Below are 12,814 nucleotides of genomic sequence, written 5' to 3' on the forward strand. Positions count from 1 at the left end.
GCCCGTGCTGTGTGCCCAGCCCCGGGGCCGGCAGGTGGCCTTGGGGTGGCTGCTGTGCGCAGAGAGGGGGTCTGGTGCCCTCTCCTGGGGCAGGGCTTTAAAAACACTCTGGATTTGGGAAGAAATAACCCATAATGGTCCTTCTCCTGAGACACGATGTGCTCTTCATCGGCATGTGCTGCCTTCTGGCACTGCACTTCTTGTGGTTTGGAGGTCTTGGCTGTGCCCTGAGTTAGCCAAAGCTCCCTGAGGGAGGAGAGCTGAGGCTCAGCTGGGCTCATCCACGGTCCCTGCTTTTGCCAGGACACCTCTGCTTTCACCTTGCCCTGTCTGACTGTCCTGTGGTGCCTGCAGAGCACCACATTTTGCTGGTGAGACTTTTCTGGAGCTTACCTGGGAGCTTTCACCTCACCTGAGTCACAATATCGTGTCCAGCTCTTTGAGTTGGTCCTTGGTGAAAATAAAACCCTTCAGGCTGTGCAAGGGCTGCTGACTGGGATCAGCATGATCCCAGTTTTTCACAGTGGAAGCCCATGGCACTGTCACCTGGTTGCTGCACCTCCTGCACTGGTGGGATGTTTTGGGTAGAGACAGAAGGAAGAGGGAAGATTGGTGAGGAGGAAGAGTTCTCCTCAGCTGTATGTGAAGCCAGTGTGTGTGTACATACCCCTGCCACAGGGTGCTTTGTTTTAAAGTGTTTTTTTTCCTTTATACTTTTATGGTTTTGGGGTTGACTGGGTAAGTTTCAAAAGAAAATGTTTGTGTATTTTTGTTTTCCTCCTTAAATCTGTATCTAATTTACCTTTGTCTAACCACACTTGGGTTTTTGGTTTTTTGTTTGTTTGTTTGTTTGTTTTTTTTTTCAATTTTCTGGTGCTCTTTTCAGGGTTAAATTAATTAAACTGAAATTTTCCATGTAGCTAATTGCATTGCCCTGCCAGCTCTTAGTGCATGGACTTTGCTGCTGTGCTGGGGAGGGCATTCCTCACCCTGTTTTTACTGGGAAGCCTGAGAACAGAGGGCCTTGTTGAACCCCAGAAGGCAATGTTGCATGGGGTGAGTGAGCATAGAATGAGGTGAACCCAACTTGGTTGATGAGGGAAGTTGTGGGTCTTGAATTCTGTGGTATGTACAGGGATTTGCCCTTTTTCTGGAGGAAAAGGATGCAGAGAATTCTTCTTCCATTGATAGTGGCTGCAGGGCAGGGAGATCACAAAGATGTCACCCAAGATGGCACCGCTGGGGAAAAAACTGAGCTTCCACTTCTATTATAACATCCAACTTTGCAGGATTAAGTAGCTGAGGTCAGCTCGGCCTCAGATAGGAGTTATCCAAACAGCTACGGTTACTTATTTCTTTATTTTAACTCAGTTTTGATTCCTTTTACATCTATAGCTATTTCCCTGAGATGTTCTATGACCTCCTGGCTTCAGGGAAAGGATTAAAAATGTCATGTGTGTTCTTTATTTCTTCTTTAAAGACAAAAATCTCACTTTTAAAAATATACACGTGGCTTTGGCTAACGAAAAGTCATTGGGGGTAACTCTGGTTCCTGAATTTTATTTCCTTATCCCCACTCTGCATTAACGTAACTGTCTTTAATTACACCATAACGAGGTGCTTGCCTTGGCACCCCGCCTTGCTCCCCACTAAATTAATGCTGCACTCAGAACAAGTGCCCTGCCCTGGCGCCTGCTTGAGCTGAGATCTATTTGAAGGGATTAACAAGCTTGTAAATCTGCAAACAGGATTAGAAACAAGAGCATCTTCCTTGAGCTTCCCTTCCCCATCTGCCTCCTGCCCCACTGCCTGCTGAACAAGCTGGGCAGGAGATGAGGGGTTGGGTGAGGAAGGGGAGCTTTGTTTTTTCTCCAGTCTCAAAGCAGGAGTAAACTGGGTGTAAAGAGGGTGTATGTCCCTGTGAGAGTTGCTGGAGAGAGATGCCAGTGCATTACTGATACCCAGCACTTCAAAATTGCCATTTTCCTGTTCTCTGTCTTTTAAGCATCTTATTCCAGTTTGTAACCAATTGCAGTGATTAGGATCTTTTACTTTTCTGATACTGGGTGGTTTTCTCCCTGTTTTTGAAGGAAAGGGAATGCTGACCAGGCAGAACTGCTTGGCTTTACCTCGATGCTGTCCTTGTTCATCAGTAATTGCTCGTGGGTGCTCTCTGCCGTGAGCATCCTTGGTCCCACCATGAACATCCTCAGCCCCATGCCCTGGTGAGCAGCCTGGGACCAAGGCTGGTAATGGACCTAGAAGAGGAGGTATTGCCCCAGTTGTAAATGTCTCATTGGGCTAATTTGGTCAGATTTTGGGGCCAGTTAAACATGAAATCATGTTCATGGCAGGAGTACTTGAGGATTAGTGTCCCTGTGTTCTCCAGGTTGCCACAACTGGGCTCTGAGATCCTCAAAACCACCACCAAGATGTGGTCCAGCATCCTTGATGGCACGGAGGTGTAAAAGCACATCCCTGGCAGGCGTGTGTGTGCCCCAGGCTCGTGTTGCCAGGCTGACCTCCGGCACTGCGTGTTGGGTCAGAGGAGACGTTTCTGCTGCGGGCTGGGGACCTGCGCCGGGTCTCACAACTCCTGTATTTATACATCCTGCTCAGTGCTGGGTAATCAGAAAATGCAATATCGCTGTCACCAGCTCTCTGAAGACATCCAGCCTGAGTAATTTAACATGTCAGCTCCATCCATCACGGAGACGCAGCCGGCACACAGACGCAGAGTGGCCGGAGGGGGCTGGGCCGGTGGCTGGCAGAGCAGCTGCTGCGTGTGCCTGGTCACCTCGAGGAGTGTGACAGCACAGAGAGCACCACGTCGCTGCCTCTGTCCACCCCAGCCATCTGCCTGTGCAAAAGGGGCCAGCTCTGGTGCATGGGAAGGTGACAGAGGGATGTGCATGTCCTACCTGCACAGGCAGCATCCAGGTCCCTCTGCCAGGCTGGGGCAATGGCTGTGCTGAGCTCTCAGCAGTGGGGGGATTCTCACTGCTCAGTGAAAAGGGGATTTGCAGCAGGGCTGCAGCCCTGGCTGGTTGCCCAAAGACCTGCATTAGAAGCCCAGGTTAATTAAGATTTTCCTCACTCATGCAAATAAGCCTTAGGTCTTACCACTCTGTGTGCCTTTCAAACCCCTTGGTGCGGGTGTATCATGGCAGTGGATGGTTTTTGTGGTGTTTGTGGCTGAAGAGGGGTTGATGATGGGTCATGGTTTGGGATCTTTAAACCCCCCCAGCCCCTGCCAAGCACTAAATGCTGCCGTGTGCAAGCACTGACCCTTCCTGCTGCTTCCAGGAGGAAAGGAGCCGGCAGAGCCCCTTCCTGCCCTGCTGCTAAGACTGCCCTGGAGGGCACTGCTCGGCCAGCTCAGGGCATGGCCAGGGCAGGAGCCACGTGCCGAGCTCCTGATGTCTCTCTGGTTCCTGCCAGCCACCTCTCATCGCCGTGATTAAGGATTTCAGAGGGCAGAAGGCACAGCTCATTTTCTGTTCTCCTGCCAAGAAATGGGGAAATTGTGCTGCTGCCTAGAATAAAAGATTTTTTAAAAACAGTAAAATATTTTAATGGCAGTTTAAAGGGCCACTGTCAACCCCCAGAGGCCTCTTTGCTTTAAGCTCTGCAAAGATTGAAGAACTTCTGCCAATTAGAGTCTGTGGTGCTTTTTAAGCATCCATTGCTTCTTGGTGGGTCTGAGGATGAAGCCAGCTGGGCTCCTGCTGCATCCCACGCCATACCTGGAGAGGAGCAGGCCGGGTGAACCATGGGCCAGCCCTGCTCTTGTCAGTCCTGACTGCTGCTGTCACAGCAAACTGGGGGAGCAGATGGGCCAAACTGGGTGCTGAGGAGCAGGAAGGACCCTCAGGGGGGTCTTAGGTGCTCCCCAAGGGCTGTATTCCCCCTGTACCATTTGTCCTTGCTGGGTTTGCTAAAATTCACTGCATTTCACCATGCAGGTGTCCTTGGGGAGAGCAGCTGCCACACTCAGGGGTTTTCTTTGTAAGTCCCTTGAAATACATTTGTGTTTTTATTGCTGAGGGTAGAAAGTGTCTGCTTATAATCACATCACTATAGGCACTGTGGGGCTTTGATTTTTGATGAAATCATGACTGGTAAAAGTTCCTGATCACTACTGCAATCAGAACCCAAGCAAAGGACCTTAGCAAGGAGTGGGGGTTGCTGGCCAAATCCTCAGCTCTGCTGAGGAGCTCCCGGCTCCACCTGCTCCTGAGCATCCCAGCTGCCAGGGCTGATTTTTTCCTCTCTATTGCCTGCAGGTGGGATTGGGTTTGGACGTGCCAAAGGCAACTCTGGCTCAGAGGCAGACGATGAAACGCAGCTCACCTTCTACACGGAGCAGTATCGGAGCCGGAGGCGAAGCAAAGGTACAAAAGGACGCTGTGACTGCACACTGGTGTCAGGGAAAAGAAACGCTTGAGCACCTTGACTGGCCCATGGGTGATGGTGTCTGATACTTCCCGAGTCTAAAGGACAGCCACACCAGTCTGTGGTGGCAAGCACATCCCAAGATGTGCTGTTTGTGTGAAGCAGCACCGTGCAGGAGCCATAAATCCCATTCCACAGTGATGTTGCTGAGGTTCTGGGTTTCTTTGGTGGTTTCTAATATCAGTTACCCTCCACACTCCCTGGCACTTCCCCAAAGCTGCACCAGTGGGGAGTGGTTGTGTCTGTCCTTGTCCTGGCACCAGTGCAGCTGTCAGGGATGGTTTCCCTGGCAATTCCTTGCTCCAAACTCCTGTTTTCTGCCCTTTATTTCCCATGCAAAACATTAATTGGATGAAAATTTCCCAGCCTTCCTCTTGGCACAAAGGCAATTAAAAAGAACAAATTCAAAACGAGGGTTGGGGCAGGTATTTGTAGACCCAAGTCCTTTTAGGCTCTTTTGTGAGTTAGAGGAGCCAAGAAACTGAAATATCATCTGGAGTTTGAAATCAGTGTCCGCATTTCCTCTCGTCACATCACACCGGATCGGTTTTGTCCGGGACTCTCAGCCCGAGCCTTTTGGTGGAGGAGAGGACGAGTTTTGCTGCTGCTGCTGCTACCGGGTTTGAAAAATCACTGTCGGGAAATAACTCCGTTGGGAAGCAATTTAAAAATCGCACAGTGGGTCTGCTCCCTCCATTTGTTTTGTGCAGGGAGCCGGGCCTCGGCAGAGCGCGGCAGCCAGATAGATGCCGGTGCCCACCGCAGCAGCACGCGGCCCCATTTGTTTCCATGATGAGCCATTCCCATAAACGCTTCCAGTGTGTTTATTTGAATGTGAAATTGCTTCAACACCTCTGATCAGCTTGATGGTTGCACACGGGAATAAGCTCATGCATGCACAGGGGTGTGCTGCAGTTGTTCTTGTTCAAAGGTTGGGCCTGCAATTTTATGTGTTTGGGGTTGTTTCTATTTTTTTTTTTTTTTAATTATTCTTTTCCATGTGTTTTAGAAGCAAGAGAAATCATCACCATGTTTAAAATGAGCTTCTGATGAAAAGGATGAGAGGATTAATGAATTCCTTACCTGTTGTGATACAAACACAACTGTGTTCAGGGGAAAATTATAAAATCAGAATCCCAGAATGGTTTGGGTTGAAAGGGACCTTAAAATCACCTTGTTTCATCCCCTGCCATAGCCAAGGACATCTTCCACTATCCCAGGCTGCTCCAAGCCCCGTCTAACCTGGCCTTGGACACTTCCAGGGATCCAGGTGCAGCCACAGCTGCTCTGTGCAACTTGTGCTAGGGCGTCCCCACCCTCATAGTCAAGATTTTTTTTCCCAATAAGCCTGAGCCTAAACTTTCTTCTAACTCTGCCCTCTGTCAGTTTGAAGCCATTTGCCCTTGTCCTGTCATTCCAACTCCTTCTCCAGAGTCCATCTCCAGCTCCCTTCAGGTACCCTAAGCCTTCTCTTCTCCAGGCTGAACAATCCCAACTCTCTCAGCTTTTCCTCATGGGAAAGATGTTCCACTCCTCGGATCATTTTTGTGCCTGTGTGACAGGAGGAGGGAAGTGGTTATGTTGCAAACAGGGACAAAAGAAAGTATCCTAAAACACTGCTAATTCAGGGATCAAATTTCCCAGGTGCTGGAGTAGTTTTTTATTCAGGAATACTGGGCAGGCTGTGATAGGCTTGGGTACTTTGGAAAAGTCACTGAAGTTTGGGGTTTTTTCAGCTTCCACTAGGGAAAGGGGTGATAGGGCACAGGGAAGGTATGGAAAACTGTGTTTTAATGAGAGGCAGATAAATCTTTGCAAGGCTGCCTTGATGCCATTCCCCTTGAGGTCGACTGCTGTGTAAGTCTCTTGAAAAAGGCTCATACTGGATGTCGGGTACAAAGATATTTTTATTGACGTCTATGTTGGTTTTTGGATGTTGATTTTAGCTTCCTTGTAGGGCAAATATAAAGGAACAGATGAATGGGAAGAATTCCTTTCTTTCCCTGTGAATAAGCTGTTGTTCACCTGGGCAGCTTTGATGGCTGAGTTTGAAGGGAATTCAGGAGGCAGAGCTGCCTCGCGCTGTCGCACAGGGCTGCCTGTTAGATCTGCCTTAGTGTTTGAGCAATGCTGTGAGAACTTGGTTTGTTCGTGTTCACTGGGGGCTAACTGAGGGAATTGTCTTGCATAAAGTCCCCATTGTACTTCCCCTCCTGTCTAGATAAATTTGGCCATCGCTGCATCCTTGAAAGGAATTTTCCATTATCCTTTCATTGACTCTGCTCTCCCTCATGGAAGCAAAGCAATAGCATAGTAGGAAGTCGTAGTACCGAACTCATAATTACAAGTTCAGCCAAGATCCATAATTGGACGGGATTGTAACTCTAATAGAGAAGGATGCATCGTCAGATACAGTTAATTCTTACAATGATGTTCCCCTATCGATTTCGCCAGGCTTGCGTGTCGTTGCAGGTGCCTTTGGATAGTTATCAGGTCCAAGGAGAGGGATTCCTTGGGGTTTCTCTCCTCGGATAAGATTTTGTAGGATTGAGCCTAATTACTTGCACTGTCAAGGCATTGATCCCAGATGATGCGACGGGAAGTTTCCACTTAGGAGGTCTGCAGGTTTGCTTTTATTTGAGCTTGGTTAAGTGGCCTCCTGTGTCTCCTGGAGAAGGAGGACAGCAGGTTCTCTAGTGCTTTGGCAAGGCAGATTAGAGAGACATTCCCACAGGACAATATTCAGTAAGGGAGAGTTTGTTCTGGTAGCTCAGGAGCAGCAGACCCACTGGTACCTGGTTTTCAGTGCAGGAATACATGGAGATGTAAGAGGCAGCACCTTCTGTGGTCACAGCATGCTGCACCACTCACCTTCCCAGCCTCTAGGGCTGTGGGATGCCCTTACACTGGTGTTACCATGCCTTAGGAAAGGCTCCAGAGAAATTACAGGGGAGAAGAGTGTAAGGAATAAAGCAGAGGAGATCTTCCCCTGAAGTCTTGGTCTTTGCTGTTGGGCTCAGCCCCATCTCTGGGATTTGAGCTGGGAGAGGCACTGTTGGCTTATGCCAAAAAGTGCTCTGTTCACACCCAAATCCTCAGTGAGACACCCCTTCTCTTCACCACAGTCCCCTGCCTGTGCCCACACCAGCTCCCCACTCTCCATCTCTCTTTGACAGATCAGGGTGAGCTCTGCTCTAATAGCATGCAGTCTCAAGGGAGCTGGAATTCAGATTGCTTTTCCAAGTGAAAGAAGTCCTGAGAGAGGCTGTCAGGCTGTGCACAGCTCTGTGCTCAGAGGCTGAAGTGACCCTCAGCTGGGGCCAGGGATGGCTGGTTTGGTCCTTCTTGCTGACTCTCAACACTGACTCCTCGAGGATTTCCAGAAATCAGATTTTCTTGCAACCTATTTGCAACAGGTTTGTGCACTGCAAGGCTCTGCTTGCTGTGGGGGCTGGCTTCCCTTTCCCATTCCCATTCCCCTGGGAGTACCAGGAACTGTGGGACCTTCTTTGCATTCTGGTTGTGGTGCACAGATGGCTCTTGTCTCCAGGGCTGTCGGTCATCACAACTTCCACCAGCACTAAAGTCGCTGTGAGAGAGAACCTGACAGTGTTGTAAGGATGTGAATCCACATCCCCCGCTGGCCAGCAGGGTGATATCAAAGCTTTGATGCTTCAGGGTGGGATGTGTTCAGTCAGGTTCCACTCTGAGTTCCAGAGGAAAATATTAGTAGCAAAAATCCCCCTAAAGCAAGGAGGCAGAGCCCTGTGCACAAACTCCACTCCTGCTCCATCCCTCCTGCTCTGGGGTGGGGTTTGCCTTGTGCCCAGCAAAATAGATTCAGCTTCAGGTCTGACTGTGCAGCCTCGAGTTCCCCTGGTCACATGCAGCACCTGCCTGATGATGGAATCAAATAGTGAAAGGTGTGGGGGAAGCAGCAGATACTCCAAGGCTGTATCAGCTCCCTGCCCATCTCATTGAGGATTCCGTGAGTATAATGAGTCCCTCCTTGCTGGAGGCAAGGTTCCTGTACCTCCCTCTGCTTTCTCAGGCCACAGATCAGCTGTTCTGTAGCACAGAAATGTGCAGCAGATGCTGTTCAGCTTCCTGGGTTGAGGGAAACTGAGGCAGGGAAAGTGATGATGTTGTATGGAGACCCTGTGAGGGGCTGAGCTATCCCAAGCCCATTTGTCTTGGAGACCCACAGACTCTCTGTCCTTCCCTGCACTCTAGTCTGAGCCTCTGTGACCTGCTGGGAGCCCCTGTGTCTGAGCCCCTGGGACCTGCCAGGAGGTCCCCACAGCTGCTGCCAGAGCCCTGAGTCTGGGGCTGATGTCACTGCCCAGCAAGCAGAGATCAGGTACAGAGCTGCTGGAAACCCAGACACAAAGCGTGGCGTGCAAAGGCAAAGGGATGCTTTTGTTCCTGTGCTGGTTGAGGTGTGCTGGAGGGCACCCAGCACAGTGTCCACCCACCTGGGGTGTCTCATGGAGTGTCCTCAGCTGGCTGCTGCTCCTCAAGCTGTCTCTGGTATCTGCTTGAGCTTGAGCTGCACCACCCTGAGCCTGCTCCCCCACGCTTGGGTCTGGGATTGCTTCACCCTCCTGGCATCTCCTGTTGAAAGAAGAAGGGGGAAAACATCCCCCTCTGTTTTCCTGCACAGCTCTTGTTCCAGCTCCCCAGCACCCCAGGGAAGGGAGGGCATGGCTTTGGGATGCTCCTCAGCTGAGGTCTCTGTGAACAAGGCACCTGGCTGTTTCTGTAGCACGCGGTGATGGTTTTGACAAATTAGCAGAGTTCAATTATGTACCTTGGATTGGTGTCAGCCCCGTGTGCGTGTGTGCTGGGCTGGCTGGCGGAGCCTTCTGAGGGCTGTTAGAGAAACGAGAAGCTGAGCTTTGATCTGCCTCTGTATTTGGTGTTTAAAACAAGGCCTTTTATAAGGGAATATTAGGTATTCGGAGACTACTACATATGAGGAAGCTTCGCTTTGATCCTCTCCCATCTCCAGAGGCAGCAGGCACTTATTATTTCATGGGGAACTAAACGAGGTGCAGAATGAAATTTGGGTACTGCTCTCTTTGCTGGTGCCTCTGGCCTCGCTGGAGCTGAGTCAATGCTGCAGGCAGGACATCACTCCACTCTTCCATACTCCTCAGGGAATTGCCTCCTTGCTCTGCCTTAGGCTTGACTCGCCTTCAAACTGGGGGAGATGCTGTTGGCAACCAAGTGGGAGACAAAAGGTGATAAAGCAAACATGTCAATTTGGGCTACTTCCAGGAGCATGAAGGAAGGAATGACAGATTGGGTCTGTCTGTCTGGTGCTGTCTGTCTGTCCTTGGGGATGCTTCTCCCTTCCTGGCAGCCCTGTGTCCATCCCCTCCTTGTGTGGTCAGCCCATGGCACGGACAGGTTAGGATTCCTCAGGAAGGGACACACAGGGAAGCTGCTCCCTGCAGGGACAGACAGACAGGTCAGCCTGGGTGGTGCACACCCAGCTGGTTCATGGCACATGGAGCTGTGCTGCTCTTTGTGAGGCCAGGTAAGAGCACCCCAGAGGGGACACCGCAGCTCCCATGTGGCCTGCAGATCCCCAAATCTCAGGAATGAGTTGCCTTCGTGATACAAATCTTGACTTTATTCCCCAGAGCACCAAGGTCCCTCCCTCCCTGCAGGCTGCACCCTGGCACCACAGCCATGCTCACACTGTGATGTCCAGGGCAGTGTGACAGTGGGGCGTGCTGCTCATTCCCAGCCATTCTCTGCTCTCCATCATGGATGCTGCTTTTCCAGCTAGTGAACAAATGTGGTGCTTTTTCATGATGGCTTATTTTGCCTGCAGAGCAATGAGCACTGCAACAGCCCATAAAACCCATTCCAAGTCCCTCTCCATCCCTGCTGGACGCCGGCTGTGCAGGGAAGCTGGGCTGGGGTTGCTCCAGCTGCCTCTTTGCTCCCTTCATGGCTGGTGGCTGTAGGTGTGGGGGTGCACTCACGCTCCTGCCCGTGCCAGGGGTCCTGAGCTGCTGGGAGCGGGGCTGCTGCTGGAAGCTGGAGCTGGGCAGCACCAGGGGCTGCAGGTAAACGCTGGTGGAGCTGCGGTGGCCGCAGGCACTTTAACTTCCCTGGACTGCGCTGGAGATAAAGGCTTTTACATCTGTTCCTGGAGGCAGTGCGGGTCTTCCTAGTTATTTATTTATTTTCCGGTTGTATCTGATACAGCCTCAGCGAGTAATTGAGTGTTTGAGAGTGAAAAATTATCTCTCCGGCTTGGCCCTTATCTTGACAGCAAAGCAGCACTTTTAATTTAATTTTGTTCAGAGCATGTGGGTAACAAATTTCACTAATCGCTCTGCTGTCGCCCTCCGCATGGTAACGAGCCTCTTGTTTCCCAGGAAGCCGAACGTAAACACGGAGCGGGATGCGGGCGGGAGGAGGGCAAGGGCTGGTGCCGCTCGGAAAATGAAGATGCTTTTCCTTGTGGATTCCTGTGGCACAATGGATTTGTCTCCTGGCTGCAGCAGGAAAGGGAGCAGAGGGTGGTGGATGTCACATTTGTTCCTGTGTGATGCTTGGCTGTGGGGGAAACTGAGGCACGGAGGGATGTGCCCCAGCCCTGGGGAGCTGTTGTAGAGCAGAGATTTGTACTCTCATCCTGTTCTGTCAGTTTGCATCTATTCCAGAAATAATGGATGGAGGCAAAAGATGGTTTGGGACTTTTTTTCTTTTTTTTTTTTTTTTGAGACTGCAGCCCCATTCCCTGATCCCAGCTCAGTCTGCAAGGTGACAGTGGGACAGTGGGGCAGTGTGGTGAAGGTCCAGCCATGATGAGCAACTTGAGTCCTTGAGACATCTCTTGCCACCAGCCCCTGGAACATCTCCTGCCAGGTCCTGAGCCCTCCCTGCCACCCTGGCCTCCATCACTGCTCTCCTCCTGGTTTCTAAAATCAATTCACCTGTCTGACCAGCCCTTCACTTGCTGAGCACAATCCTCCCTGGGCTGTGACTCAACACAAACTATTTCATAGATAATGATTACTTTTTTTTCCCCTTTCTCCTGTAGGAATAATGTTTTTGCTACACTGTATTGAAAATTGCTTTCCCTTCTCCTTAAAATGAAGCTTTCTACTCAGATTTGCCTTTGTGCTTGTATATTGTAAAATTGGGACTCATTTGGAGAGTAAAACAAAAAAAGATCAGGCCTTAATTCCAGGAGAAGTGCTTTCATTGATTTTCATGAAAGAAAATTCCAGTGCAGGCAATATCTAGCTTTAAATATGTAGCTGTTTCTTTAATGTGATTTTATCTCAACCAATTCAGCACTGAGAACATGAAAGCAAAACTGACTTCATTGATTTTAATTGTCCCTGCCCAGAGAAATGCAAAAAAATATAACAGTGCCAGGAGAGCAAATTGAGTTTGCACAAAATCTTCCCTCCTTTGCCGTGCCAGAAGGTCTAAGATGTGTGGGCAGGAGAATCTGCCCGTGGTGACCCTGGTGCTGATGGGGCTGGTGGATCAGCATCTCAGCCTGTGCCACTTTGGTCATCTGTATTTCCCCCTCTCCTCAGCTGCTCATTCCTTGCCCAGCCTTCAAGGCTTTGCCTTTGCCCCCTTCCTCCTCTTGGTTGGAATTTGCTGGCGAGGTCTCCCTGCCAGCTGCAGCACAGTGCCTTAGAGCAAAGGGGGAGCACCACCAACAGCTGTATAATTAGGAAACAAATACATTTATTCAGTACATAAGGCTTTATAACTCCAGGAGCACCTGAAGAGCCGAGGCTCAGGCTGCTGGAGGAGCACAAGAGCTCACTGGGAGCTCAGTCAATGAGCGCTTGACCTTGCTATGGGCTCCAGCAGCACAACCCCAACCTCCCCACAGTGCCCAAGCCACCCCTTGGCATCCTCCCCTCCTGACCCACAGCCCAGCGCTGCCTTTTCTGCAGCTCCCTGTGCTGTGCTGGAGGACGTCTCGGCTAATTGCTAGGGGATAATTCATAAATGTTAATAGTATTAATCTGATTCAGCATGTGCTCAGCAAGATCTAATCCTCTATAAATCCAGAAGCGACTGATCTCACCCTTCTGCTGCACAACGTGGCTGCCTTTCCTCCTCCTTTCCCCCATCCCTTCCTCTGTGCACCCTTTGCGTCCTTGGAGGGTCTCCTCAGGGGTGTCCCCCAACACAGGGCAAGCAGAGCTGCCACTTCAGGGCAGATACACATCCTGCTGACTCTGGGATGAGGCTGGAGACTGCTCAGTGCCCAAGCTCTGACCCAGATCTAGGCTGGAGCTGTGGGCACCTTCATTGGGATTTGTCCAGGACTGCAGTGGAGAAGATGCCTCAAGATGAAGCACCAGGT

The 12,814-nt window shown here is 50.6% G+C and overlaps 1 protein-coding gene across 1 annotated transcript in view; it reads left to right on the plus strand.

The window, feature by feature from the left end:
• The window catches only part of ASTN2 (astrotactin 2), a 320,575-nt gene that overhangs the window by 100,527 nt on the left and 207,234 nt on the right, over window positions 1-12,814 (plus strand). Inside the window, exon 5 of the mRNA XM_053961860.1 lies at window positions 4,287-4,394. Coding sequence (XP_053817835.1) covers window positions 4,287-4,394 — 108 coding nt within the window. The remainder of the gene's footprint in view (window positions 1-4,286; window positions 4,395-12,814) is intronic.

Source organism: Vidua chalybeata, chromosome 21 (assembly GCF_026979565.1).
Source record: "Vidua chalybeata isolate OUT-0048 chromosome 21, bVidCha1 merged haplotype, whole genome shotgun sequence".
In the NCBI taxonomy this organism is placed as follows: domain Eukaryota; kingdom Metazoa; phylum Chordata; class Aves; order Passeriformes; family Viduidae; genus Vidua; species Vidua chalybeata.